The sequence below is a fragment of the Balaenoptera borealis genome (genome assembly GCF_965194805.1).
Source record: "Balaenoptera borealis genome assembly, chromosome: 3".
NCBI classification, from domain to species: Eukaryota; Metazoa; Chordata; class Mammalia; order Artiodactyla; family Balaenopteridae; genus Balaenoptera; species Balaenoptera borealis.
In genome coordinates, this window is record NC_138866.1 from 28,563,515 (window position 1) to 28,591,480 (window position 27,966).

At 42.5% G+C, this 27,966-nt stretch overlaps 2 protein-coding genes across 7 annotated transcripts in view; one reads left to right on the forward strand and one right to left on the reverse strand.

The window, feature by feature from the left end:
* The window catches only part of HEATR4 (HEAT repeat containing 4), a 91,632-nt gene that overhangs the window by 13,424 nt on the left and 50,242 nt on the right, over positions 1–27,966 (forward strand). The window contains exon 2 of one of the 2 annotated variants that reach the window (XM_082383871.1): positions 11,943–12,077. Coding sequence is in view for 1 of the 2 variants with exons in the window: in XM_082383873.1 (XP_082239999.1) it covers positions 23,911–24,072 (162 nt within the window). In the remaining variant the exon portion in view is untranslated. Of the gene's footprint in view, positions 1–11,942; positions 12,078–20,433; positions 24,073–27,966 lie in introns of those variants that run through there. The other variant, XM_082383873.1, reaches the window with a different exon arrangement.
* On the reverse strand, positions 2,416–27,712 carry LOC309625014 (acyl-coenzyme A thioesterase 1-like; the record flags this gene model as incomplete). Of its 5 annotated transcripts, XR_014242292.1 has the most annotated exons (4): positions 10,371–10,456; positions 19,444–19,668; positions 20,335–20,427; positions 27,127–27,712. XR_014242292.1 is itself a non-coding variant. In XM_082383953.1 (3 exons), the coding sequence occupies 3 exons, from the start codon at positions 27,710–27,712 to the stop codon at positions 2,832–2,834; spliced, it is 807 nt and encodes a 268-aa protein (XP_082240079.1). In that variant the 3' UTR covers positions 2,416–2,831. The 5 variants fall into 5 exon arrangements, 3 of the variants coding, with proteins under 3 accessions (XP_082240079.1, XP_082240078.1, XP_082240080.1); XM_082383953.1 differs by lacking the exons at positions 19,444–19,668; positions 20,335–20,427 and adding an exon at positions 2,416–2,849 and having other exon boundaries at positions 10,254–10,456; XM_082383952.1 differs by lacking the exons at positions 19,444–19,668; positions 20,335–20,427 and adding an exon at positions 3,486–7,784 and having other exon boundaries at positions 10,254–10,456.

Here is a 27,966-nt window from a genome sequence, read left to right on the forward strand (position 1 = left end):
CTACTGAATTGTGTATCTCAGCAATCATATTTGTAATTTCCAATAAATTCTTTTTCTCTGATTTTTAAAACTGCAACTTTTTCTTCTTTTCTGATAAAATATTCTCAAATATCATATATGAGGATGTCAGTGAGAGTTTTTTCTAAGTTGTATATGGTTCCCTGGATAATGTGTGTTTATTCTTGGGTCAGTGGTCCTATTTGCTCAATGTGGTCCTTATGGTTCATGCTGTTGGTTTTTCCTCATGGTCCATTTATATTCACAAATGAAGGGTTAGACTCACTGATTTACGTAGCTTGCATGTTTCTTCTGCAGTTGAAGAAGTTTTTTGCCCCAGCAGCCTTCTCCTGAATGGGAAGTGACTGTAGGTTCTATATAAATGTGTGGGGTGTGTGAATGTCACTATCAGGCTTAATTTCAGGTCACTGAACATGCTGACTCACTGGGGACAACCTCCCTGTCCTATTAAAAAAGGAGGACTTTATTCCTTTCTCCTTAAACTGGAGATATTTATTTAGTATAGTCTCCTCCCTGGTCAGAGCTGCCTTTTCTCCTGTCCACCTGCCCCTCCCCCCCCCCCCCCCCCCCGCCCCCGCCGCCACCCCGCCCCATCCCCTGTCTATTGTGGAGATTTTAAGCCTATATACTTACCAGTAGAAAGCTTCCCTAACCAGATTCTTCACATTTTATTGAGTGTGGTCTCAAATATTGCCTGGGGCTAAGTGTCCCAGGGGCCTGTAGCTCAGTTAGGATGTGTTTGCGGAAGAGTCTGACTGGGGAAGAGTCTGACTGGTTCCGAATGCCACAACCATCCTGAATACACTTTTAAATTAATTAACACTACCAGTTTATTTCTCTTTCCTGGAAAACAGGATAATATTTCCCAGCCTCCTCTGTAGTTCTGTAGGTTTAGATGACTAAGTTCTACCAGTGGGGTGAGGGCAAAAATGATACCCCCTGGGCTGGTCATAAAACATGATTCCCTATATTCTTTCCTTTCCATGCTAATTTTGGAAGCCACTGCAGATGTTCCAGTTGGCAAAGCTACATCATAGAAAAAAGCCTGGATCCATAAGTCAAGGCTTAAATAAGAGCTAGTGAAGACTGGTGCCTAACTTGCTTCAAAATGTGAGGAGAGTGACAAAACTTGGGTGCAACCAAGATGTCCTTCAGTAGGTGAATGGATAAACAAGCTTTGGTACTTCCAGACAGTGGAATATTATTCAGCAATAAAAAGAAAATGAGCTATCAAGCTATGAAAAGACATGGAGGAGCCTTAAATGCATATTACTAAGTGAAAGACACCAATCTAAAAAGGCTGCATTCTGTATGATTCCAACACTGTGACATTCTGGAAAAGGTAAAACATGGAGACAGTAAAAAGATCAGTGGTTGCCAGAGGTTGGAGGGAGGGAGGGTTGAATAGGTGAAGCACAGAGGATTTTTAGGGCAGTGAAACTATTTTGTATGGTACAATAAGGGTAGATTCATGTTATGATACATTTGTCCAAACCCATAGAATGTACACCACCAAGAGGTAACCCTAATGTAAACTAGGGACTTTGGGTAATAATAATGGGTCAATGTAGCATCATCAATTGTAATAAATGTAGCGTTCTGGTGTGGGATGTTGATGGTGAGGGAGGTTGTGCATATGTGGGGGAAGGGGGTGTATGGGAAATTTCTGTCCTTCTCAATTTAGTGTGAACCTAAACATGCTCAAAAAAATAAAGCCTTTAAAAATATAAGAAAATTTATTTGATAGAAAGTCAGGAATAGGTCTGGCTTCATATTTGATTGATCCGATAGCTCAATGATGACACCAAGAATGATTTCCTTCTGTCTGCTCTGACAATCACAGTGTCACATGGTGACTGCTGGAATAACTGGGGCTTCCTGCATCTTCGTTCATGTTTAATGGGAGGGAAAAAATCCAGAATTCCAAGTATGTCACCTAAATTACATACTTTCCCCTGGATGGAATGTTGAGATTGACTTAAACCCAACAGGGATGACCATCATTGCCCTTGCCATCAGGGTGGAGTTAGCTTTCCCTGATGCCCATAGCTGCAGAGGATGGCCAATTCCTGAATGAAAATCAGGAAGTCTTATACCAGGAGGAGGGGTAATGTTTGCTGGGTAAGCACTTGACAACATCCCTGAGAGCAGTGGAGGAGACCCATTACGGTATTGGTGGCTTTCTAGAAGTTAGAACAAGAAAGGAATTTTTTAGAATTTACAGAAGGAAAATATGGGACTAATAAGAATTATGACTATTAGTGGGACCAATTAAGGAATTTAGAGGTTAACTTTTAGAAGACTCTTGTGTTTTAGATTTGAACTCAGAATTTGCCATTAGAAAAAAACATGTTAGGAAACAAGAAGAAATTAAGCACACAGTATTTCACAGCAAGATGAAAATTCTCCCTCAGTTTATCTTCAGTTCTCAAAGTCAAGTGGGGATGATTGATAGACACTGTGGAAACAATTCAGGTGAAGGGTTCAGCGGATGCCACCCCAAAATATGTCACTTTGGCATACTGACTAGAGCTAAAGGCACTTGAAAAACAGCAGGCGCCAGAAGGGCACTTATCCCCCATTTTTTCCTTGAAAGCAGAAGAGGAGACTCCCATGTGAGCGGTGCCTTCCCTATACAGGAGGAAAGTTCAGTCTTATCACCAGAAATAGGAGTCAAGGCTGAGAGAGTTCTGCACATGACTGTCACAATCATTTCTCTTCCTTTAGTTTCCCCGTATATTTTACTTTTCCACAGTTTGCACTTTCTTCAAACTACTGTATAAATACTTCGGTTTTTCCACTTCTTCGGGTCTTCATTTCCTTGTTGAGACCTTGACGTACATGTAAAAAACAAAAACTTAGTATTCTTTTCTCTTGTTAATCTGTCTTATGTTAATTTTATTCTCAAGCCTAGTCAGAAACTCCAAGAGTAGAGGTAAAATTTTTCCTCCTCTACACAGGTGAGATAAGGTAAAACCACATGCATTCCTAGTAGAAATTTTGTTGATATTCGAATAGTAACAAGTATTGAGATAGAGCACAAAGGGATACTGTTGAGGAAACAGATGATGTCAAGGGGCTCTGATTAGCTAGATGTGGTCCAGTCAATGGCCACTAAAGGGATGAAGAAGCCTGAAGAGCACTGTCCTCTCCTAAAATGAAGTTTGATTAGTTCCTACCCCTGGGGCTTCTCCAGATCCAAACTGATGGCCATGCAGAACTGGTGTCCACTTACTGTTCAGAATGAAACCTCTTTTAGGAAAAGGAACAGTCCTCCTCCCTCCCTGCAGCTTCTAGGTTTAACTAGAAAGTATCAAGAAATTTTGAGATCCTATAAAGTGTGTAAGATAGAAAGGGTCACTCTTCCCATAAGCCATTGCAATAGAATCCTTCACTATTGCAATAGTGTCCGTGTGGGTACTTCACACCATATTCTTTTTCTAAAGTACAGGGGCAACTATATCACCCTCTTTCTTACCAATCTTTAAGGTCTCCCTTTGCCTGTACAATTAAACACATTTAAGACTGTCTATCACATAGCATTCTCCTCCTTTTGTAGTGTTTACACACTGCTATTTTATGTGTACCCTATACTCTAACATGGACAACTATACTTGAACACACTTGAGTTTTCCACCACTGAGCCTGTTATTTTGACTTCCTAAAATGTCTTCTGTATATAAGGAAAAACCTACAGTTCTCCTCCTGTGTCTTTCTTTTCTGTGTGTCTCCTTTACTACTCACGCAGAACACTGCACTTCTGACACTGCTGGTTACCACATGTGTGGAGGTTTTTTTCTCCACACCAGGCAAATCTCTGAGACAACCATCTGGATGTCCTACAATTTAATTCAGTCCTAACACTATCTACCTGGAGATGGTGTCAGTTGCCTGAGGTTAAAGGCTCAGTCCCACAAAACTGCTCTCACCCCTCCTCAGCTGCCAATTGCAAGTAGTAGGTCCCCAGGGTACCCACAACTTCTGTGTGATTTGGCAATAAATCCGAGGTTTCCACAACCCCCTCCTCAGGTTCAACTAATTTGCTAGAGCAGCTCGCAGAACTCAGGGAAACCCTTACATCAACTACCTTATTAAAGGAAATCACAAAGGATATAGAGAAACAGCCAGATGAAGAGATGCATGGGGCGAAGTCTGAGAGGGTCCCGACTACAGGAACTTCTGTCCCTGTGGAGTTGGGGTGCATCACCCTGCCTGTGTGGTAGTGTTTGCCAACCTGGAAGCTCTCCAAACCCCATACTATTGGGATTTTCTGGCGGCTTCCTCACATAGGCATGATCAATTATTAACTCAGTTTCTGGCCCCGCTCTCCTCTGGAGAATGGGGCAAGATGGCTGAAAATTCCAAGCTTCTAATCATGGATTGGTCTTTCTGGTTACCAGTCCCCATCCAGGAGCCATCCAGGAGCCCACCCAGAGTCGCCTCGCTAGAACAAAAGATGCTACTAGTGCTTTTATCACTTAGGAATTTACAAGGGTTTAGGAGCTCTGTGCTGGAAGTTGGGAGAAAGGTACAGGCAGAGACCAGTACACATGTTTCTTATCATTTCCAACTTCCATCATCAAGTCCATCTTGCAAAACCTGACACATATATATTCACACACATATACATAGTTTAAATGGCAAATAACAAGGTAATATAATGTTGCCAACATATATTAGAATTATCTAATATATCTACTTCTGAAATACATAATGAAATGCTGCTCTAGGTCATGAAGAAACAGGTGAACATTCTAAAGGAATGGGAAATGTAGATTAAAAGGAATACGAATATTTTCCCAATAAGAGAGGGAAATATTCAACCTCACTAACAACAAAAACAAAAACAAAAAAGCACAATATGAGATTCTCTTTTCAACCTATAAAATTTATAAAATTATAAAAATTAGACACACGCACACCTATACACACACATTACACCAGTATTGACAACATGGCTGTCTCGTACAGTGTCTTTGATGGTGTAGTTGATTGTTTCTGGTATGCATAGTAAAGGATCATAATACTGTTCAGAAGTTTGACCCAGTAATTTCCTTTCAAAGAATCTCTCTTAAAGAAATAATCAGTGACACACAAAGTCTTATACATGTATATGTCCCTTCACCATAGGAACGGACTTTATAAAGAAAAACTATCAACAATGTCAAGGGCTGACAACAGGGGACTGATTAAATGAAGGGTAGTAGCACCAATCAATGGAATACACATCACTGTTTTTAAAAAGTCATGTATTTGAAGAATATAATAACATGGTAAGAAAAACATCATACAATACTGAGGTAAAATGGATGTACACTTACTTGAGTAAAAACTCAATACACACAACAACAAGCCTAGAGGAAAATGGAAATATTCTAAAATGTTAAGTGTGCTAGTTTCTAGTGAATGGATTATATGCAACTCCTTTTCTAGTGAATAATTTTCTCTATTTTCCAAGTTTTCTATGAATTTTTATTACTCTAGATTCAGAGAAAAAGAGATCCTATCAGTTAAGACCCATATCAAAAGCCACTATCACTCTGAATTCTTTTCTAATCTTCACATCATAGTATGTAGTTTCACTCTCCCCTCCAGAACACGTGCCTATGGTGTCTCTATTTCCCCTTTTCTTAGATCCTCCTACTCAAGAGAATTTAAAGAGGAAATCATCTTTGTGTCTTTTGAAATACATGGTCTACAATTTAACTTCATCATTAATTGGCCCCCAAATTTCTGCTGCTTCTGCCTTTTATCACTCATTATCAGCCTCTAGAGAAGCCTGACACTCCAGCTTGATAGATGGCGAGATTCCTTCAAGTGTCACGGAAGACACTGTTTACAGAAAGTAGCGGAAAGAGAGATACAAAGAGAGGAAAGAGGAAGAGGAGGGCAAATCGCATACACATTGTTAACAATCAAGGGAAGGAGTGTAGGCATTTTGAGTTGCCTGTCAACTCCCGCAAAACCATACTACTATGTCAAGGGTTTAAACACGGTTCCAGATCTACTCTTTCAACATCAATGCCCTGAAATACCCCTACCCTCACACTGCAAGTCCAGGAACTCCCCTGAGAACTTAGGCAGGAGAAACACGAGCCACTTCCTTTGCCTGTGGCTGGGGCTGCTGCCCTGCACAGGGCATGGACGGGCTCGAGAGAGAAGAAACTTGATGTGGGGAGCCGGGGCCCCGGCTCTAGAGGTACCATGCAGGTACTGAGTCTCAGTTTCCTCATCTGTAAAATGAAGATGACACCTGCCTCACAATGGTATAGAAGAAAAAAACAGATGGCAAAACAAAAAGAGTTCTGTACTGTTTTTGAATTTCAGGAAAAAACACCTGTCAGGAATTGCTTTACTGAAAAAGAAAGTTGAGGAACTGGAACACCATATCACAAATTAACGTGTTTTTTATTTTAAACACATTAAGCTTTAGAAAAGTTTAGTAAGTTTAATATGGAACTATTTATATCAAGTGGTGCAAAACTGAATCATTTATTTGCACGCTAATGATTATTAAAGTCACTTAAGAAATTCGTCTAAATAATGTTTTACCAGCTTTCAAAATAACTAGATCACAAAGGTCCATATGTGAAGATACAAAAATAACTTAAAATACACTTGCATGAGGAGAATCCTTACTCATTCAAGGAGAAGATATCAAAGAACTAAAAACCTACTTGCTTTGAAAATTTTTAGTAATTTTTTTTCATCTAAGTAGTTCTGTAACTAGTATAGTAATTTACAGCTAAGATGTTCACTTCCATTCTTAAATTAGAAACTCAGATCTGATAAGATTTTTGATATTTTATATGCTTTTCTTCCACAGTAGGTAATCATTTATTTATAAATTAATTATTAAACAAAATCAATAATAAATTATTCAAATAATTACTGAGCACCAGTTGTGTACCAGGTATTACTCTTTTCCTTTCAGAGCTAAAGCCTTGTCAGTTATGTGTTGTTAGATACTAAAGGGCATGCTTTCTCCATCTGTTGTGTTTTCTGTAGAATCACTCTCCTCCCAAACAACTGAAAAAGTATGTAATTTATAAATATCTTGAAAATTTCTTGGTACGTTCACTTTAACACTGAAGTAATTATTAACAAGAAAAAAACTACACGTATACACTAATTGTGGCAGCTGTTCCCAGGATAAATGATTACAGCGTTCCTGGGACTGTCCCCTTTTCCCCACCCAAGTGTTTGTGGAAGAAAGTCTGGAGCTGCTGCCAAGCATCCACCTGGGCCCTGGCATGAGCCCTGGGCTCCCCTCCCCAGATGACAGGACTGCCCACCAACGTGTGCAGGGAAGCCCGGCACATGGGGAAGTAAGGAGGCTCAATGTAGTGTCCCGCCCCTGGGTAGCAGATGATCTGGGGCTTCGCCTTACTATGGGCCTGCAAGCGTTTAGAGGCCTCATTAGCATAGAATTCACTCTTCCAGTTGTGGTCATCCTGACCCACAAGGAACAGGAAGGGGCACTCAGCCCTTTCCACAGGAATGAAGCTCTTCTGGTCAGGTCCTTCCAAAGGGCTGTTCAGGACATCCAAAATGTCTGCTAGGCCGTCTTTGGTCACCTTGAATCGACTTCGGCTGACACCCACAGGCGGCAGTGTCTCACCCTTGTAGTGTAAGGTTCCGCCGACACTGGCCACAGAGCCATTGATTATGACAGCCGCGGTGATGCCCTTCAGGAACGCGGCCATGGAGAGGCAGAGTTCGCCTCCTTTGGAAATCCCAAGCAGCCCGACCCCTGGGCCCTTTACCTGAGAGAAGGCCAAAGGGAAAAGGAGAATGAGTCCATGAGCAGTGCAGTGTGGCGAGTAGCGCCTGGACTTGAGAGTCGGTTAGAACTGAGCGTGGATCTGGGCTCTCCCACTTATCAGGGTTTGCAGCCTTGGGATACTGACTTATCCTTCCTCTTTACCTTGCTTTCCACAATTTCTCCATCACCATTCCTGGTGTCTTCAACCATGTGGATGACAACTAAATACTTTGGCCTCGCAGTTCCTTGACCTCCAAACCTCCCATGATCTTTTTTTCTCCCCGACCTTAGACACACACTTCCATTGTCATAACCTAAACCGAGTCATCAATAAGTACATCATCTCCAAAATCTCAGCCTCAAGCATTCTACTCTCGAATCACCATCTTATTTATCTCCAGTTTAGCCATTTTAGTACTGCCCACTCCCACCTCTTTGAGACTCTGACTACCATTTTTTCCCTATCAGTACCTCTCTCATTTTCTCACTTCCCACCTCATCCAGCTTAGATTTCAAGCTTCATCGTTATTATCGCTCCCCTGCAAACACTCCTAACTCCCTTAATACCTCTCTCCCTTTGGTCCTACTTGCCTAGAAAAGTGCTAACCTCAGTTAAAAACACCTGTTATTCACTTCCTCCAGGCCTGCATTTGTGCAAATGAACACTGCTGGAGAAAAAAATACATGCTTGTCGGGCTTCCCTGGTGGTGCAGTGGTTAAGAATCCGCCTGCCAATGCAGGAGACATGGGTTCGAGCCCCGGTCCAGGAAGATCCCACATGCCGCGGAGCAACTAAGCCCATGCACCACAACTAATGAACCTGTGCTCTAGAGCCCGCGAGCCACAACTACTGAGCCCGTGTGCCTAGAGCCCATGCACCTCAACAAGAGAAGCCACCGCAATGAGAAGCCTGCGCACCACAACGGAGTAGCCCCCACTTGCCACAACTAGAGAAAGCCTGCACACAGCAACGAAGCCCCAACGCAGCCAAAAATAAATTAATTAATTAAAAAAAAATACATGCTTGTGCGGACAGATCTTACTTTCATGTCATGAACACAAATTTCAAATAAGTATCCATATTGCCCCTCAATCCTGCTTCCCTGATGTTTGCTTTCCACTTCTCCAAAAGGCCATTCCACCTTGTCTCCTACCTCTGTAAGCCCCTTTAACCCCTACTCGCCTTCACTAAAAATAGAAGCTATCAGGTAGGAACTTGTTCTCAATTTTCACTTCCAAGTCTACTTAGTTCTACATGAATCAAGCTCTCCTCCTTCCCTCCTGTTTCCAAAGTATCTCTAATTCAAGGCCACCCTCTGCTTGTGCTTGGGACCCCATCTATTCTCATCCTCAGGGACTTTGCTCCTGCAATTACTTCCTCCTTCTCTCTCTCCTTCATAACTTTCTTCTCTACTGGCTCATCCCCATCAGTGTACCCCAAGCTCTAGTACCTCTTACATTTTAATAACAATCCTTTGAGCTTAAATCCACTCTGCCCCAGTTTTCTACTCCCTTTCACAGCAAAACTTGTGGGAAACTTTGTAGTTATTTTCTTTCTTCATTTTCTACTCAATCCCCTCCAGGTTAATTTGGGTTTGCCCTATTCCATAAGGACTCTTCTTGTCAATTACCAAACTCTTCTGTTACAAATGCCTTTTTATTGACCTCTCAACAGCACTTTTTTTTTTTTTGTCATGGTTTCTACAAGAGCACCCTTAACTGTTTTCAGCCACTTATTTCTCATAGAGATACTCGGAATGGGATATTACTGTCATCCCAACTTTTGAGAGGAAGAAACAGAGGCCCCAAGGTCATGAAGCTAGTTAAGTGGCAAAATCAAACCTCAAATTTAACTTTTCTCTATCAAACATATTGTGCTGGTTCCACTACACCCCATCACATTTTCTAAGAGCTCCAGCACTTCCATCCACCTTGAGCTCTGATTGACTTATAAAATAAGCAAGGTTTATCTCCTAATCCTCTGATACCCTGAGCAAGGTGTATCTTCTAATCCTCTGATATCCTGAGCCCTCCAAACACTCCGTATTACCTAGGTTCTTTGTCACCAGGTTTTTCTTTAAAACTGAATCCTCTGCTCTCAGAGGGGCACATGGAGGAGAGGTTTATTAAACACAAACATTTAAACTAGAGACACTGATCTCCTTCCCCTTTTCCTCTACTTCCTGTGTCAAACCCAGGGTTCTCAATGTGTTTGGGCTTGTAATGAAATAGTATAAAATACTGGAATTTAAAATTCCATAATTCCAACTAGGACATCTTTACTAGCAGGAAATCTATTACAGTAACATCTAATTGCATGGAAACTGTCTGGGAAAAGCGACTATGAAAGGTAGTGTGTGTTGGGGGCAGGGAAGGGCTGTCATGAATTTGTCAAGTTCTGTGAAAACCAAGAGCATTTAAGAGAAGGAGAACTGATATGTAGAACATAAAAATTAGAGGAAGTTCCAACCTGAGGGTGATTAAGCAGGTAGTTCATAGCTTCTTCAAAGTACTCCAGGTGGAGGTTCTCTATGCTCTTGGGGAGGTCTTCATAGTTATAATAAGCCAGAGCCATCACAGCAAAACCCTTCCCAGCCAGCAGACTAGCTCGATATTCCGGAAGGCCACGTCCAGTTCCAGAAATGTCCACAATCCCAGGAAAGGGTGCAGGTCCTTGGGAAGAAACAAAACACAAGACTAAACTATAATTGAAACTCTTTGCAGTGGCATCAAAAGCCATTTTTACCTATTCGGTGATGTCAAAGTTTTCTGTTGACAATCAGAAATGCTGAACGGCTCTGGTCTTCAAAGATCCAGACTGTGGCATAGGCTAAACCGACATTCCCCACTATACCTGGGGCCTCAAGGCCCCACAGATTTTTACAAAAAGCATGTACTATTTTTTTTTTTAAATAAATTTATTTATTTATTTTTGGCTGTGTTGGATCTTTGTTTCTGTGCGAGGGCTTTCTCCAGTTGCAGCGAGCGGGGGCCACTCTTCATCGCGGTGCGCGGGCCTCTCACTGTCGCGGCCTCTCCCGTTGCGGAGCACAGGCTCCAGATGCGCAGGCTCAGTAGTTGTGGCTCACGGGCCTAGTCGCTCCACGGCATGTGGGATCCTCCCGGACCGGGGCACGAACCCGTGTCCCTTGCGTTGGCAGGCGGATTCTTAACCACTGTGCCACCAGGGAAGCCCCATGTACTATTTTTGTGATTAAAAATAATTTAAAGGGACTTCTCTGGTGGCGCAGTGGTTGAGAATCTGCCTGACAATGCAGGCGACATGGGTTTGAGCCCTGGTCCTGGAAGATCCCACATGCCATGGAGCAACTAAGCCCATGCACCACAACTATTGAGCCTGCGCTCTAGAGCCCATGAGCCACAACTACTGAGCCCACGTGCCACAACTTCTGAAGCCCGTGCGCCTAGAGCCCAAGCTCTGCAACAAGAGAAGCCACTGCAATGAGAAGCCTGTGCACAGCAACGAAGAGTAGCCCCCGCTCGCCGCAACTAGAGAAAGCCCACACACAGCAACTAAGACCCAACATCGGAGACCCAATGCAGCCAAAAAAAAAAAATTTATTTTTAAAAATAGTAATAATTTACGGATAATGAAAACAGCAAATCATTGCCCTCTCCCACCCCCCCCCGCCCCCAAATCAACAATGCCAAATGCTAGTGAGGATGTGGAACAGCTGGATCCCTCATACACTGCTGGTGATGTGAAATTAATAAAGGGAAACCTCACAATGGATCCAGAGGACAGAAGGGGAGCTCTCAGCAGTACCACTCCACATCATTTTTAGGAAGAATTGTCAAATACAGATCCCAGGAGAAGAATCATCAACAGGAAAGAATCATCAATCACAGGCCCCCAAAAGAAAAGATGTACATTGCATCCCTTCCAAGAAATCGACTACCCCAGCAACTCAAGCTAATGAGAAATCACCATCACCCTAAACTGTCACTTTTCTCCAATGGACTTTTGTTAAAAACAACCCCTACCAAATTCCTTTTTCTGTATAAAACAACATTCCTCTCCTTGTTTTGTTGGACTTGCCTATGGTTTTTGCTATGGCTTGCTTGTCCTGAATTGCAATTCTCTGGTATTGTAGAGTTAACCCATTTTTGCTGGTAAAACCACTGTTTTATTTTTAAGGGCAATATGACTTGGTGTTCAGAAGTGGGATCCAAAAAGGACCCCACAAAACTCCCAGGCTGGTGTGGACACAGGTGCCAGTACCCACAGAGCCCACTGAACTTACTGCCTTCTAGCTGACCCTGGAGTTTGAGGGTAAGTCTCTCCTGGATTTCAAGCTCCACTCTCTGCACTGTGAGCTCTCCAAGCTTTATTCAGGATCTATTTAAAGGCTTTGGGACACTGGTGGGGAGTGAGGGGGAGGAGAAGTGGAGCTCCGACAGGACCAGCTCCCCTGAGGGGTGGCTGGGAGAGGGGAGGGGTTCCCACGCCTGGAGGAACCCTTGGGGGTTCAGATGGGGGGAGCGAGCCTAGTGTTTCCCCTGCCCAATCAGCCCCGGGAAGCCTGCTGGGCTTCCAGGCTGTGTCCTCCACCCTCTGAGGCCCTCTTCAGGCCCTGTTGGTCCTAGGGGCACAGGAGGTGGGGGAGAGTGGAGAGAGAAGAGGAGAGGCAGACAGGGAAGGGCCCTCCAGGATTGGAGGATCAGGGGAGGCACGGAGGGCATTTCCCCCGCCCACTCAGGCCCTGGAAAACCTGCTGGACTCCCAAGCCTGGACCTCCTTCTCTGGGGCCCCCTCTGGCCAGGTGGGTCCTAGGGGTGTGGGAGGGAGGGAGGAGAGGGGAAGAGGAGGAGAGACTGACGGTGGGGAGGGGCCATCCAGGATCAGAGGATCAGGGGAAACACTGGAGGCATTTCCCCCACCCACTCAGCCCCAGGAAGCCTGTTGGGCTTCTGGATCTGGTCCCCTGCCTTCTGGGGCTCCCTCTGGCTGTGTGGGTCCTAGGGGCATAAGAGGGAGGGAGGGGGGAAGAAGAAGAGAGGCCAATGGGGGACGGACCCTCTGGGATTGGAGGATGGGGGGGAAACGCACCTAACCCCCCCCCCCAACTCAGGCCCAGGGAGCCTGTGGGGTCCTGGACGTGGTCCTCCACCCTCCAAGGCCAGAGGCACTGCTGGGCCCCTCCTGCCTAAGCCCTACCCCCCACTCCCGCAGGGCCTTTTCCGGCCCTTTGGGACCTAAGCATAGGCCCCATCCACCGCCTAAACCCCACTCCTGCTTAAGCCCCGCCCCCCTCCCCCAGCCAAGGCTTTTTTTTTTTCTCTCTTTTTTGCTATTGTGGTTCTGTTTTACCTTCTGGTTGTTGTTTCATCTATATATATATTTTTTCTACCATATCTTTTAGTTTCCTAATTTTGTTATTTACTCTTTGTTATTGTTCTGCTCCTTTTTTTCTTTTTCTGCCACCCCACACAGCTTGCAGGATTTTGGTTCATGGGCCGGGGGTCCGGCATGAGCTCCTGCGGTGGGAGCTCCAAGTCCGAACCACTGGCCTAACAGAGAACCTCAGACCCCAGGGAATATTCACCAGAGTGAGGTCTCCTGGAGGTCCTCATCTTGGCACAAAGACCCAGCTCTACACAACAGCCTATAAACTCCAGTGCTGAAAGCCTCAGGCCAAACAACCAGCAAGACAGGAACACAATCCCACCCATCAAAAAAAAAAAAAACAAAAAACAAAATGAGACAACAAAAAAATATGTCACAGGTGAAGGAGCAAGGTAAAAACCTACAAAACCAAATAAATGAAGAAGAAATAGGCAACCTACCTGAAAAAGAATTCAGAGTAGTGATAGTAAAGATGATCCAGAATCTTGGAAATAGAATGGAGGCACAGATTGAGAAAATACAAGAAATGCTTAACAAAGATCTAGAAGAACTAAACAAACAAACATAGATGAACAACACAATACCTGAAATGAAAAATACACTAGAAGGAATCAATAACAGAATAACTGAGGCAGAAGAATGAATAAGTGAGCTGTAAGACAGAATGGTGGAAATAACTGCCTAGGAGCAGAATGAAGAAAAAAGATTGAAAAGAATTGAAGACAATCTCGAAGACCTCTGGGACAACGCTAAACGCACCAACATTCGAATTATAGGGGTTCCAGAAGAAGAAGAGAAAAAGAAAGGGTCTGAGATAATATTCGAAGACATTATAGTGGAAAATTTCCCTAATATGGGAAAGGAAATAGTCACCCAAGTTCAGGAAGCGCAGAGAGTCCCATACAGGATAAACCCTAGGAGAAACACACCAAGACACATATTAATCAAACTAACAAAAATTAAATTCAAAGAAAAAATGTTAAAAGCAGCAAGGGAAAAGCAACAAATAACATACAAAATAATCCCCATAAGATTATCAGCTGATTTTTCAGCAGAAACTCTGCAGGCCAGAAGGGAGTGGCAGGATATACTTAAAGTGATGAAAGAGAAAAACCTACAACCAAGATTACCGAGCAAGGATCTCATTCAGATTCAACAGAGAAATCAAAAGCTTTACAGACAAGCAAAAGCTAAGAGAATTCAGCACCACCAAACCAGCTTTACAACAAATGCTAAAGGAACTTCTCTAGGCGGGAAACACAAAAGAAGAAAAAGACCCACAAAAACAAACCCAAAACAATTAAGAAAATGGTAACAGGAGCATACATATGGATAATAACCTTGAATGTAAATGGATTAAATGCTCCAACCAGACTCAACACAGACTGGTTCAATGGATACAGAAACAAGACCCAAATACATGATGGCTACGAGAGACCCACTTCAGACCTAGGGACACATATAGACTGAAAGTGAAGGGATGGAAAAAGATATTCCATGGAACATGGAAATCAAAAGAAAGCTGGAATAGCAATACTCGCTTCAGATAAAATAGTCTTTAAAATAAAGGCTGTTACAAGAGATAAGGAAGGACACTACATAATGATCAAGGGATCAATCCAAGAAGAAGACATAACAATTATAAATATTTATGCACCCAACATAGGAGCCCCTCAATACATAAGGCAAATGCTAACAACCATAAAATGGGAAATCGACAGTAACACAATAAGAGTAGGGGACTTTAACACCCCTCTTACACCAATGGACAGATCATCCAAACAGAAAACAAATAAGTAAACACAAGCTTTAAATGACACAATAGACAAAATAGATTTTTAAAAATTAATTAATTAATTAATTAATTTTTGGCTGCGTTGGGTCTTCGTTGCTGCGTGAGAGCTTTCTCTAGTTGCGGCGAGCGGGGGCTACTCTTTATTGCAGTGCGCGGGCTTCTCATTGCAGTGGCTTCTCTTGTTGCGGAGCACGGGCTCTTGGCGCTCAGTCTTCAGTAGTTGTGGCACATGGGCTCAATAGTTGTGGCTCTCAGGCTCTACAGTGCAGGCTCAGTAGTTGTGGTGCATGGATTTAGTTGCTCCGTGGCATATGGGACCTTCCCGGACGAGGGATCGAACCCATGTCCCCTGCATTGCCAGGCAGATTCTTAACCACTGTGCCACCAAGGAAGTCCCTAGACCAGATAGGTTTAATTGATATTTATAGGACATTCCACCTGAAAGTGGCAGAATACACTTTCTTCTCAAGAGCACATGGAACATTCTCCAGGATAGATCACATCTTGGGTAACAAATCAAGCCTTGGAAAATTTAAGAAAACTGAAATCATATCAAGCATCTTTTCTGACCACAACACTATGAGATTAGAAATCAATTACAGGAAAAAAACTGTAAAAAACACAAATACATGGAGGCTAAACAGTGTGCTACTAAATAACCAAGAGATCACTGAAGAAATCAAAGAAGAAATTAAAAAATACATAGAAACAAATGACAATGAAAACACTACGACCCAAAACCTATGGGACGCAGCAAAAGCAGTTCTAAAGGGAAGTTTATAGCAATTCAATCTCACCTCAAGAAACAAGAAAAATCTCAAACAATCTAACATTACAACTAAAGCAACTAAAGAAAGAAGAACAAAGAAAACCCAAAGTCAGTAGAAGGAAAGAAATCATAAAGATCAGATCAGAAATAAATGAAAAAGAAATGAAGGAAACAATAGCAAAGATCAATAAAACTAAAAGCTGGTTCTTTGAGAAGATAAACAAAATTGATAAACCTTTAGCCAGACTCATCAAGAAAAAAAGGGAGAGGAAGCAAATCAATAAAATTAGAAATGAAAAAGGAGAAATCACAACTGCCACCTCAGAAATACAGGATTATAAGATTATAAATACAGGATTATAAATACAGGATTATAAATAGGATTAAATATATGAATATAAGATTTTTAAAAAATATATAAATATAAGATCTTATATAAATATAAGATTATAAATACAGGATTATAAATACAGGATTATAAATAGGATTATAAGAGACTACTACAAACAACTATATGCCAATAAAATGGACAACCTGGAAGAAATGGACAAATTCTTGGAAAGGTACAATTTTCCAAGACTGAGCTAGGAAGAACTAGAAAATATAAACAGACCTATCACAAATAATGAAATTGCAACTGTAATTAAAAATCTTCCAACAAACAAAAGCCCAGGACCAGATGTCTTCACAGGCAAATTCTATCAAACATTTAGAGAAGAGCTTACACCTATCCTTCTCAAACTCTTCCAAAAAACTGCAGAGGGAGGAACACTCCCAAATTCATTCTATAAGGCCACCATCACCCTGATACCAAAACCAGATAAAGATATCACAAAAAAAGGAAATTACAGACCAATATCACTGATGAACATAGATGCAAAAATCCTGAACATAATACTAGAAAACAGAATCCAACAGCACATTAAAAGGATCATACACCATGATCAAGTGGGATTTATCCCAGGGATGCAAGGATTCTTCAATATACACAAATCAGTCAATGTGATACACCATAGTAAGAAATTAAGGAATAAAAACCATATGGTCATCTCAATAGATGCAGAAAAAGCTTTTGACAAAATTCAACACTCATTTATGATAAAAACTCTCCAGAAAATGGGCAGAGACAGAAGATACCTCAACATAATAAAGGCCATATATGACAAACCCACAGCAAACATCATTCTCAATGGTGAAAAACTGAAAGCATTTCCACTAAGATCAGGAACAAGACAAGGATGTCCACTCTCGCCACACTTACTCAACATAGTTTTGTAAGTCCTAGCCATGGCAATCAGAGAAGGAAAAGAAATAAAAGGAAAACAAATTGGAAAAGAAGAAGTAAAACTGTCACTGTTTGCAGATGACATGAACTATAAATAGAAAATCCTACAGATGCCACCAGAAAACTACTAAAACTAATCAATGAATTTGGTAAGGTTGCAGTATCCAAAATTAATGCACAGAAATCTCTTGCATTCCTATACACTAACAATGAAAAATCAGAAAGAGAAATTAAGGAAACAATCCCATTTACCACCACAACAAAAAGAATAAAATACCTAGGAATAAACATACCTAAGGAGCAAAAGACTTATACTCAGAAAACTATAAAATATTGATGAAAGAAATCAAAGATGACATAAACAGATGGAGAAATATACCATGTTCTTGGATTGGAAGAATCAATATTGTGAAAATGACTATACTACCCAAAGCAATCTACAGATTCAATGCAATCCCTATCAAACTACCAATGGCATTCTTCACAGAATTAGAACAAAAAAATTTTACAATTTGTATGGAAACACTAAAGACCCCAAATAGACAAAGCAATCTTGAGAAAGAAAAATGTAGCTGGAGGAATCAGGCTCCCTGACTTCAAACTATACTACAAAGCTACAGTAATCAAGACAGTATGGTACTGGCACAAAAACAGAAATATCGATCAATGGTACAGGATCGAAAGCCCAGAGATAAACCCACACACTTGTGGTCACCTAATTTATGACAAAGGAGGCAAGAACACACAATGGAGAAAAGACAGCCTCTTCAATAAGTGGTGCTGAGAAAACTGGACAGCTACATGTAAAAGAATGAAATTAGAACACTACCTGACACCATACACAAAAATAAACTGAAAATGGATTAAAGACCTAAATGTAACACCAGACACTATAAAACTCTTAGACAAAAACAAAGGAAAAACACTCTTTGACATAAACCACAGCAAGAACTTTTCTGACCCACCTCCTAGCGTAATGAAAATAAAAACAAAAATAAACAAATGGGACCTAATTAAACTTAAAACTTTTGCACAGCAAAGGAAACCATAAACAAGATGAAAAGACAACCCTCAGAATGGGAGAAAATATTTGCAAATAAAGCAACGGGCAAGAGATTAATCTCCAAAGTGTACAAACAGCTCATGAAGCTCAATATCAAAAAAACAAACAACCGAATTAAAAAAATGGGTGGAAGACCTAAACAGACATTTCACCAAAGAAGACATACAGATGGCCAAGAGGCACATGAAAAGAAGTTCAACATCACTAATTATTAGAGAAACACAAATCAAAACTACAGTGAGGTATCACCTCACACAGGTCAGAATAGCTATCATCAAAAAATCTACAAACAATAAATGCTGGAGAGGGTGTGGAGAAAAGGGAACCCTTTTGCACTGTTGGTGCGAATGTAAATTGATACAGCCACTATGAAGAACAGTATGGAGGTTCCTTAAAAAACTAAAAATAGAACTACCATATGATCCAGCAATCCCACTACTGGGCATATACCCTGAGAAAACCATAATTCAAAAGGACACACATACCCCAATGTTCATTGCAGCACTATTTACAATAGCCAGGGCATGGAAACATGGAAACAATCTAAATGTCCAATGACAGATGAATGGATAAAGAAGATGTGGTACATATATACAATGGAATATTACTCAGCCATAAAAAGGAATGAAACTGGGTCATTTGTAGAGATGTGGATAGAACTAGAGTCTGTCATACAGAGTGAAGTAATCCAGAGAGAAAAACAAATATTGTATATTAACACATATATGTGGAATCTTGAAAAATGGTACAGATGAACCTATTTGCAGGGCAGGAATAGAGATGTAGACGCAGAGAACGGACATGTGGACATGCGGGGGGAAGGGGAGGGTGGGATGAATTGGGAGATTAGGTTTGACATAAATATACTACCATTTGTAAAATAGCTAGCTAGTGGGAACCCGCTGTATAGCACAGGGAGCTCAGCTCGGTGCTCTGTGACAACCTAGATGGGTGGGATGGGGGGGTTGGGAGGGAAGTCCAAGATGGAGGGGATATAGGTATACATATAGCTGATTCACTTCATTGTACAGCAGAAACTAACACAACATTTTAAAGCAGTTATACTCCAATTAAAAAAAAAGGCTTTGTCCTTTATTCCTTTAGCCTTGGGTCTGATTTGTTTAGGAACTGGGCTGTTCCTATTGGAACTGTGCTGTTTAGGAATTTTTCTTTTTGCTCTAGAGAAAAACCTTTAAGAAATGGGATCCCAGTCATCAAAATGCTTTGACGATGCCCCCGCTTCTGGAACTCCAGCCAGTTTTATGTTTAAAAACTTTGGTCCCTCCTCATGTGCATTTCTAACTAAATGGACAGCCCTAAGAAACATAATTTAGAACACCAATCGACATGATGGGGAACTTTTGAGCTCCCCAAACTTACTTGTCTTTCCTTTTTTTAAAATAAATTTATTTATTTATTTTTGGCTGTGTTGGGTCTTCATTGCTGTACGCGGGCTTTCTTCAGTTGTGGTGAGCGGGGGCTACTCTTCGTTGTGGTGCGCAGGCTTCTCACTGCGGTGGCTTCTCTTGTTGCGGAGCACGGGCTCTAGGTGCCGGGGCTTCAGTAGTTGCGGTGCATGGGCTCAGTAGCTGTGGCTCACAGGCTCTAGAACACAGGCTCAGTAGTTGAGGTGCATGGGCTTAGTTGCTCCGCAGTATGTGGGATCTTCCCGGACCAGGGCTCAAACCCGTGTCCCCTGCATTGGCAGGCGGACTCTTAACCACTGCGCCACCAGGGAAGTCCTACTTACTTTTCTTAAAACTGAATTGGACACCCATTTTAATTGGCATTTTGAGGCTTCCAAACAATATCGGGAATCTAAAATTACCTCTCTGCAAATAACAATTTCTAAGGTAACTGAGGCAAACAAACAACTAAAGAAGTCAAAAGGCTTCTGAGGCCTCTCTTTCCCTCTCCCCTTCTTTGACTCCATACATATGGCAGCCACCTTACTGTGTTCAGGCCCCCCCTCTAATGCCACCCCCCTCCTTCCCTGCTGCACTGCCTCCACCTCCTCTATGCCTCAGTTTCCCCGTTCTAATGCTCTCACTGAGTTCCCTTTTTCCCTGAACTTCTCTCTACTCCCTCCTCCTCTGAACCTATCAGAATCTGCCCCTCTAAAATTATGTCTTCTGAGGACCCAAATAAACCCCAAATTTCTTATGTTCCCTGGACTAAAGCCAAACTGGGAGCCATAGTTGAAGAGTTTTTAAAGTAAGTGAGGACCCTCATAGGTTTGCTGAAGAGTTTAACACAGTTATTCAAACTTACCAAGCTGGTTGCTTAGATTTCTATCAGTTAGTCCACCTGCTTGTTGGTGAGGTCAACCCAAACGTTGGATGAAGCGTCCCTGATGAGAACATCCTGAACAGGATTTAGAAAAACAAACCTCTAACTTTTGGCAAAGTGCTAGAATACTTGCTGAAAACCTCTACTGAGCAATTACAGTAGCTTTTCCTAAAACTACTGATTGGAACAAAATTCAGGCTTGCACACAAAAATCTGATGAACCTGTTCATGACTAGTAGAATTGATTGCAGATTGTTTTCAAAGCAAATTCTGGTCTTCCTTCATATGGTGAATCCACTCAGGTAGCCTTTGACTCTATGTGTATTTATGTGCTGAGCCAGGATCTTCCTCTTTTAGTTAAAACAAGCAGGGTGGAATGGGAAACTATGTCCACTCCAGATTTAGTTAATCTGGCAAATCAGCTCACTTGCACCCTAGATGAGTCACCTAAAAGAAAGACCACTAGACTTCTTAATTTTCAACTCTGGCAAATGAAGTCCCCTGAACAGAGCCAAAATCCTTCCTAGTTTTTCCTATTATTGCAAAGAGCCCGGACATTGAAAAAGATTTTTACAAATTTTAGTGCTCCAGGTGCCTTCAGGCCTCTAGCCAGCCTTTCCAATGTCCTCCTAATTTCCAATGACGGGGCTCTGAGGAACTACAGGGGCCCTTCCCAATCCTCCTTCTTAATCCACTTGGAGAAACATTTCTCCAGATTGGGGATGAAGCTCTCTCTGTCCTTAATGACACACCAGAGCTACACTCTCCATGCTCAACCCCACTGCTATAAAGCAGCCCCTGCTTTGGAGTTCTAAAATAGTTCAAATAGTGGAGCTCTCTAATGAATCTCAAGAAGTTCCCGTCTCTGAACCTATTCCCTTTTGTTTAGGCCCTTGACAGATATACACCCTTTTCTCCTGAGTTCCTCTGTCCCTATTCATTTATTAGGCTGAGACTCAGAAAAGGATTATACTGGAATTTCTCTCTCCCACAACAGGGAAATAATTCTGGAATTTGACAGTAGCAATCAAAATAGCCAACCAAGTGAATTAAATGACTCTTTGACATCCTTTATTGGCTCCATTACTGACGGCACTGTAGCTGAATCTGGGAGACACTGATCAATTGTCCTGACTGGATCAGCTACCATCATCCTCTTTACAGGCAAAATTTCAAGTGATATTGGAGGAATCCACAGTGCAACTCCTATCAACATTCAAACAGATCTCTCAAAACCTCTCCCAAAATTAATCAGTACCCTGCAAGGTACCAAACCCATAATAGAGGATTACAATCCTCAGGGCTTCATTATCCCCTGTACTAGTCCCTGGAACACCCCTATTTTAGCTGTGAGAAAACCCAATGGCTGAGCCAGGAGGTTTGTCCAGGACTTACAAGCAATAAACACTGTCATCCCTTGACACGTTGCTGTTCCTAACCCACACACACTACTGACATCTAGTCCCAGCAACTTTTTCACTGTAACTGATTTATACAGTGCATTCTTTAGTATTTTAATTGACGAGCCTAGCCAATACATGTTTGCTTTCACTTGGGAAGAAAGGCAGTACACCTGGACAGTAATGCCCCAGGCTTCCCCAGAGAGTCCCTCCTACTTTTCACAAGTCTTGAAAGCTGATTGGGGTGATATGAACGTTTCTGCAGGCTCTACTTTGTCACAATACACAGATGATTTGCTTCTCTGCTCGCCTCAAAACTCTTCATGGGAAGACAACATCCACCTGTTAAAACTTTTGGCCTTCAAGGGACACAAAGTCTCCAAAGAAAAATTGCAGTTTGCTCTAATGCAAGTTGGATATTTAGGACACCTGACTATGGAAGAAGGACTGCATTTGGTTCCAAGTAGATGGGGCATCCTGTACTTCCCGAAACCTAAAATTAAGTGCCAATTATGAGGTTTTCTCAGGCTAGCTGTCAACTGTCAAAATTGGATTCCAAATTTTTTCATATGACCCAGCCCCTATATACTTTACTATAAAACAACAATCTGGTCTTACCAGAAATTCTAAAATTCCCACTACTTACCACTGTACATGCATTAAGCCATTAGTCTGCTGACAAAATGATAGCATTCACGAACAAATAGTGGTGGGGAAATATTAATAAAGTCACAAAAAGTGCCTACACCTCACTTGCCCCACCTGCTAAAGCTAGAATCCAGGAAAACCTGTTCACACTGCTCCTGGACACTTACTGTCTAATGGGCCATTCAAGTTTTGGCAAATAGATTTCATACAGTTTCCTCTTTCTCATGGATCTAAATATGTTTTGGTCACGGTTTGTATGTTTTCTCACTGGACTGAAGCTTTCCCCTGTAGACAGGTCACTGCTTCTGCTATAGCTACAGTTCTGTTAGAAAAAATTATCCCTACCTGGGGAACCCCTCCTGAACTGCATAGCGATCGGGGAACCCATTTTACTGGTCAGGTACTTCAATAAGTCTGTGCTGTTTGGCTGGTTTTACAACACTTTCACTGTGCTTACTTACCATACTCGGTCTTCAGGGTAAGTCAAACAAACTAAGGGCACTATTAAGACTCAACTGGGGACTTCCCTGGTGGCGCAGTGGTTAAGAATCTACCTGCCAATACAGGGGACACGGGTTCAAGCCCTGGTCCAGGAAGATCCCACATGCCGCAGAGCAACTAAACCCGTGCACCACAACTACTGAGCCTGTGCTCTAGAGCCCGCAACGAACACCCAATGCAGCCAAAAAAAAAAAAAAACAACAACAAAGACTCAATTGGCGGGACTTCCCTGGTGGCCCAGTGGGTAAGACTCTGCGTTCCCAATGCAGGGGGCCGGGATTCAATCCCTGGTCGGGGAACTAGATCCCGAATGCATGCCGCAACTAACAGTCCACATGCTGCAACTAAGAAGTTCGCATGCAGCAACTAAGAAGTCTGAATGCCGCAACAAAGATCCCAAGTGCCACAACTAAGACCCGGCGCAACCAATAAATAAATATTAAAATTTTTTTTTTAAAAAAGACTCATTTGGCAAAATTCGTACAAACCCTCCAAACACCTTGGCCAAAAGCATTGCTGTTGGTCCTTCTAAATCTCAGATCCACCCCCTTTGGAACTCATAAACTCTAACCCTTTGAGATAGTCACAAGACATCCAATGCACCTGGCCCCTGCCTCTTTTGATTCACAGCTGATAAAAGGAGGTATATTTCATACTGTAAAGACCTAGTTGCTTCCATTAAAAATAATCATGCTTTGGTAGAGCAATCTTGTCACAGAGCAATCCCAGGAGATGAAGACCTTAAGCATCATACCTTGTATTCTGGAGATTTCCTCCATTGAAAAAAACACCTCCAGAAAGACTCTTTTAACCCCACTGGGAAGGCCCCTTTCAAGTACTGCTAACCAACCCTTGTGCTGCCAAACTCCAGAGAATAGACTCTTCATTTCACATGACACATCTAAAAAAAGCACCAAACCCTCACTGGACCTCACATCATAGGATGACCTGAAAGTAAAGATTTCCCAGAATTGAAGCACACGACATCTAACCAGACAGCTTTGCTAAGATGTCAGGGCCAGTACTGTTAGAAAGTTCAGGATTCACATTAGTCTTTTCATCTGGACTATTAACTGACTCTGGATTCTTATCCAAATTCAGGGTAACGGAACTTGCAACCTCACATGCTATGCCACTAATAACACATTTGGTTACAAACGTTTCTTTTAAGGTAAGAATACTGTTTTAAAATGTCTTTGAAGTTTTGCTGTCTTCATGAAGAGTTCATTAGCTGTTGCCTCATGTTTATGCCTGCACTGTACCTTCCTGAATGCACTTGGTTAATTGTTTTAGATCAAGTGTGCTCTTGTTGTATTCGCTAGTCTATTTTGCTTTCCTGGCTGCTTTAAACAGGGATTTCCAGGAGGCATCCATGGCTCTGGGTTCGCCTCAGTAGGGAGAACTTTTCTCCCCGAAATCAGAATAAGTGCCAATAAATATTTATTCAGTTGGCTATCTTCAGGCCTAGGATCCCGGTTTAGAATCATCATACAATTTGGAATTGTCATGTTACTTTTGATTCTATATTTGTTTCCTGTCAAACCTCTGTAAAAATGATATACGCCAAAAGAGATGATCTCTAGTTCTTAGGGTCTTGAGAAATATGGACTATAGATGGAAAGTGCCTGAAAGTTCTCCCTCCTACCCCTCCTTGTTACTCAAATGTGACCTTAGTAGGTTTCCACTCTGTGCAGTTTCCCTCTAACAAGGGACATGACAGCCAGGAAAGGTCCTTCCTGACACAGAAGGACAAAAAGCCACTCCACTGACTCTTGATCATCGATGTTTTTGGAGAAAGATCGGGATTAAAAGGGAGAAATGTGAAAACTAATAAAGGGAAACCTCACTACAATGGAGTCAGGAGGACAGAATTGGGGAGCTCTCCTGCAGTACCACTCCATGTCAATTATAGGAAGAATTGTCAAGTACAGATCACAACAGAAAGATCATCAACAGGAAAGAATCATCAACTACAGGCCCCAACAGCAAAAGATGTAAATGGCCTCCCCTCCAAGAAACTGACTACCCCAGCAACTCAGCAATGAAAAATCACCATTATCCCAAACTCTCTTTTATCTGATGGACTTTTGTTCAAAACAACCCCTCCCAGCTTCCTCCTTTTTCTCTATAAAATAGCGTTCTTCTCCTTGCTTTGTTGCACTTGCCTATGGTTTTTGCCGTGGCTTGCTTGTTCCAATTTGCAATTCTCTGCTATTCCCAAATTAACCCATTTTTGTTAGTCAAATAACTAACTTTTATTTTTAAGGGCAACAGTGGGGATGCAAAATGATACTTTGGAAAAGAGCTTACAATTTCTTATAAAGTTAAACATACACTTAGGTTATGACCCAGCAATCTCCCTGGTATTTACCCAAGAAAAATGAAAACTTGTGTTCACACAAAAACTTGGATGCAAGCGTTTCCAGTGACTTTATTCTTAATCCCCAAAGACTTGAAACCCAAATGTCCTCCAACTGGTGAAAGAATAAAACTGTGCCACATTCATCTAATGGGAAACTTCTAAGACACAAGAAGGAACTACCAATATATGGAGCAACAGGAATGAATCTCAAATACATTATGCTAGACTCAAAAAGCTACCTACTCTGTATAAGGCTAGTTATGTCACATTTTCACTATTTACATTAAAAGTTTGTATTTAATGTGCGAATTTTAAGGACTATTTATAAGGCAAATACTTTACAAGCAGAACTTTAATAATTCAGTACTAACCGTCAAAGCCCTGTTCCCCTTCCCTCACTTTCCACTATTCTGAATTTTATTAATCTCTTGATTTTCTTTACAGTCTTACTACTTGTAAGTATACCTTAAATGGCATTTTGTTTATTTTGCCTATTTTTTGAATTTTATCTGAATGTAATGATACTGAATGTGTTCTTTGGGGACTTAATGTTTCCATCAACACTGTTTTTGAGATTCATCCATTTTGATTCTTGGTTTTTAAAAAATATTTATTTTTGGCTGCATGGGGTCTTAGTTGCTGTGGCACGCGGGCTTAGTTGCCCTGCGGCATGTGGGATCTTAGTTCCCTCACCAGGGATCGAACCCGCGTCCCCTGCATTGGAAGGCGGATTCTTAACCACTGGACCACCAGGGAAGTCCCTTGATTCTTGTGACTACAGTTCAATCACTTTTGTGCTATAAATATACCTCAATTTATTCATCAGTTTTATTGCTGATGGACATTTAGGCTGTTTCCAGTTGTTTTTGCTCTTACAAACATAAATACCTATTGGTGCACCAGGAGTAGAATGCCAGTCTACTTTCTAAGTAAAAGCAATTTTTTCCAGGTAGATGAATAACTGTGTTCCTTTTTAAAAAAAATTTATTTATTTATTTATTTTTGGCTGCGCTGGGTCTTTGTTGCTGCTGGCGGGCTTTCTCTAGTTGCGGTGAGCAGGGGTTACTCTTTGCAGTTCATGGGCTTCTCAATGTGGTGGCTTCTCTTGTTGTGGAGCACTGACTTAAGTAGTTGTGGCTCACGGGCTCTAGAGCGCAGGCTCAGTAGTTGTGGTGCACAGGCTTAGGTGCTCGGCGTCATGTGGGATCTCCCCAGACCAGGGCTTGAACCCGTTTCCTCTGCATTGGCAGGCGGATTCTTAACCACTGCGCCACCAGGGAAGCCCCAACTGTGTTCCTTTTAGCAGTGTATGGGAGTTCCTTTTCCTCCACATACTGGTCAAAAACTGGTAATGTTAGACTTCTAAATTTTGAGGGTGTTTAATGTAGTGTGTAGTTTTATTTTGCATTTCCCTGATCCTAATCAGGATAAGCATCTTTTAACTTTTTCATTGGCCTGTTGCTTTTTATGTAATGGTAAAATTAACCAATAATTCAGAAGATTTCCAGTGGATAGCAAGAGGCCTTCTTCCTTCATGGTAATTTTCTTAAATCTTAATATACTCTGGGAGTTAGAAGCAAAGTTGTAAAACTGAGAAACTTTAGACAGAAAACTTTAAAAACTGGAAACTCCTTATACTTTTTTTTTTTTTTTTTAAATTACAACTATCTTTACCCTTTCCTTGCGATGTCTTCGTTCTGACCTCTGTCTTGGAGCAGCAGAGCCACCTCCCCAGCCAGCCTTACGTTCCATTCTTGTCTCCTCGAAATTTTCAGGCCCCACAGAGCCTCGGAATGTTGGGAGCTACTTACTTACTGCTTTTCTCTCTCACAGACAAGATAAACAGGGAAGCAGGGGGCTTACCCGGCGGCAAGAAGAGCGTGGCGCGCACACGGCCTGAGCGCACGGGCTCGCGCCGCACCCCCGGCGCCAGGAAGTCGCGCTCCTGCACCGCCCGGCTCAGGAGTCCTCCAGCCTCCGGGTCGTGGCCATCGAGCACCTCCAGCTCCACGGCGAAGGGCGTCTGCACGTCCCGCTTCACCAGCCGCAGCAAGGGCTTCTCGGGCTCCAGAGCCCAGAGGAGCCCCATGGGCTCGAGCCCCGTGAAGCTGCCGCCCAGCGCGGGCGCGCGCTCCAGGTCCAGCTGGCCGTGGGCGTCGGCGCAGTAGCGCGCGTGGGCTCGGAAGAGCGCGCCCTTTTCGTCGCGCAGGGACGCGCGCAGCGTGACCTGCTGCCGCGGGGCCAGGCCGCGCACGGCGATGCGCACCGGCTCGTCCCAGCGGCAGCGGACTGCGGGCTCCAGCGTCACTGTCGCCGCCATCCTGGTAGGGGCCCAAGAGTTTGGGTCACCGGTCCTCAGCTTTGTAGGCCCTGCCAGCCGCGCCCAGGGTGTCGGGTCCCATCGACAGAGTCGGAAGGGTCGCAGGAGAGCCGGAAATGAGACCACCATTTTGCGCCTTTTTCAGATCTCGGGTCAACTGAACAGGGCTGTGAAGAAAGTTAGAAACTAGAGTCCCTCTAGCGACAGGCTGCCTATCTGCAGTCTAAGGCCTAATGGGGCCGAGCAGCCTGCTATAACTCTTTGGAGGGCCGCGAAGTCCTGCCAATCAGTGGCCGACCTTTAAAAGCAAGAGCGAAAGCAGACACACAGGAACTTTATGTTGGGAAAAATTTTCCTAGTTTTGCCTCTCAGAAGCTCTTTGG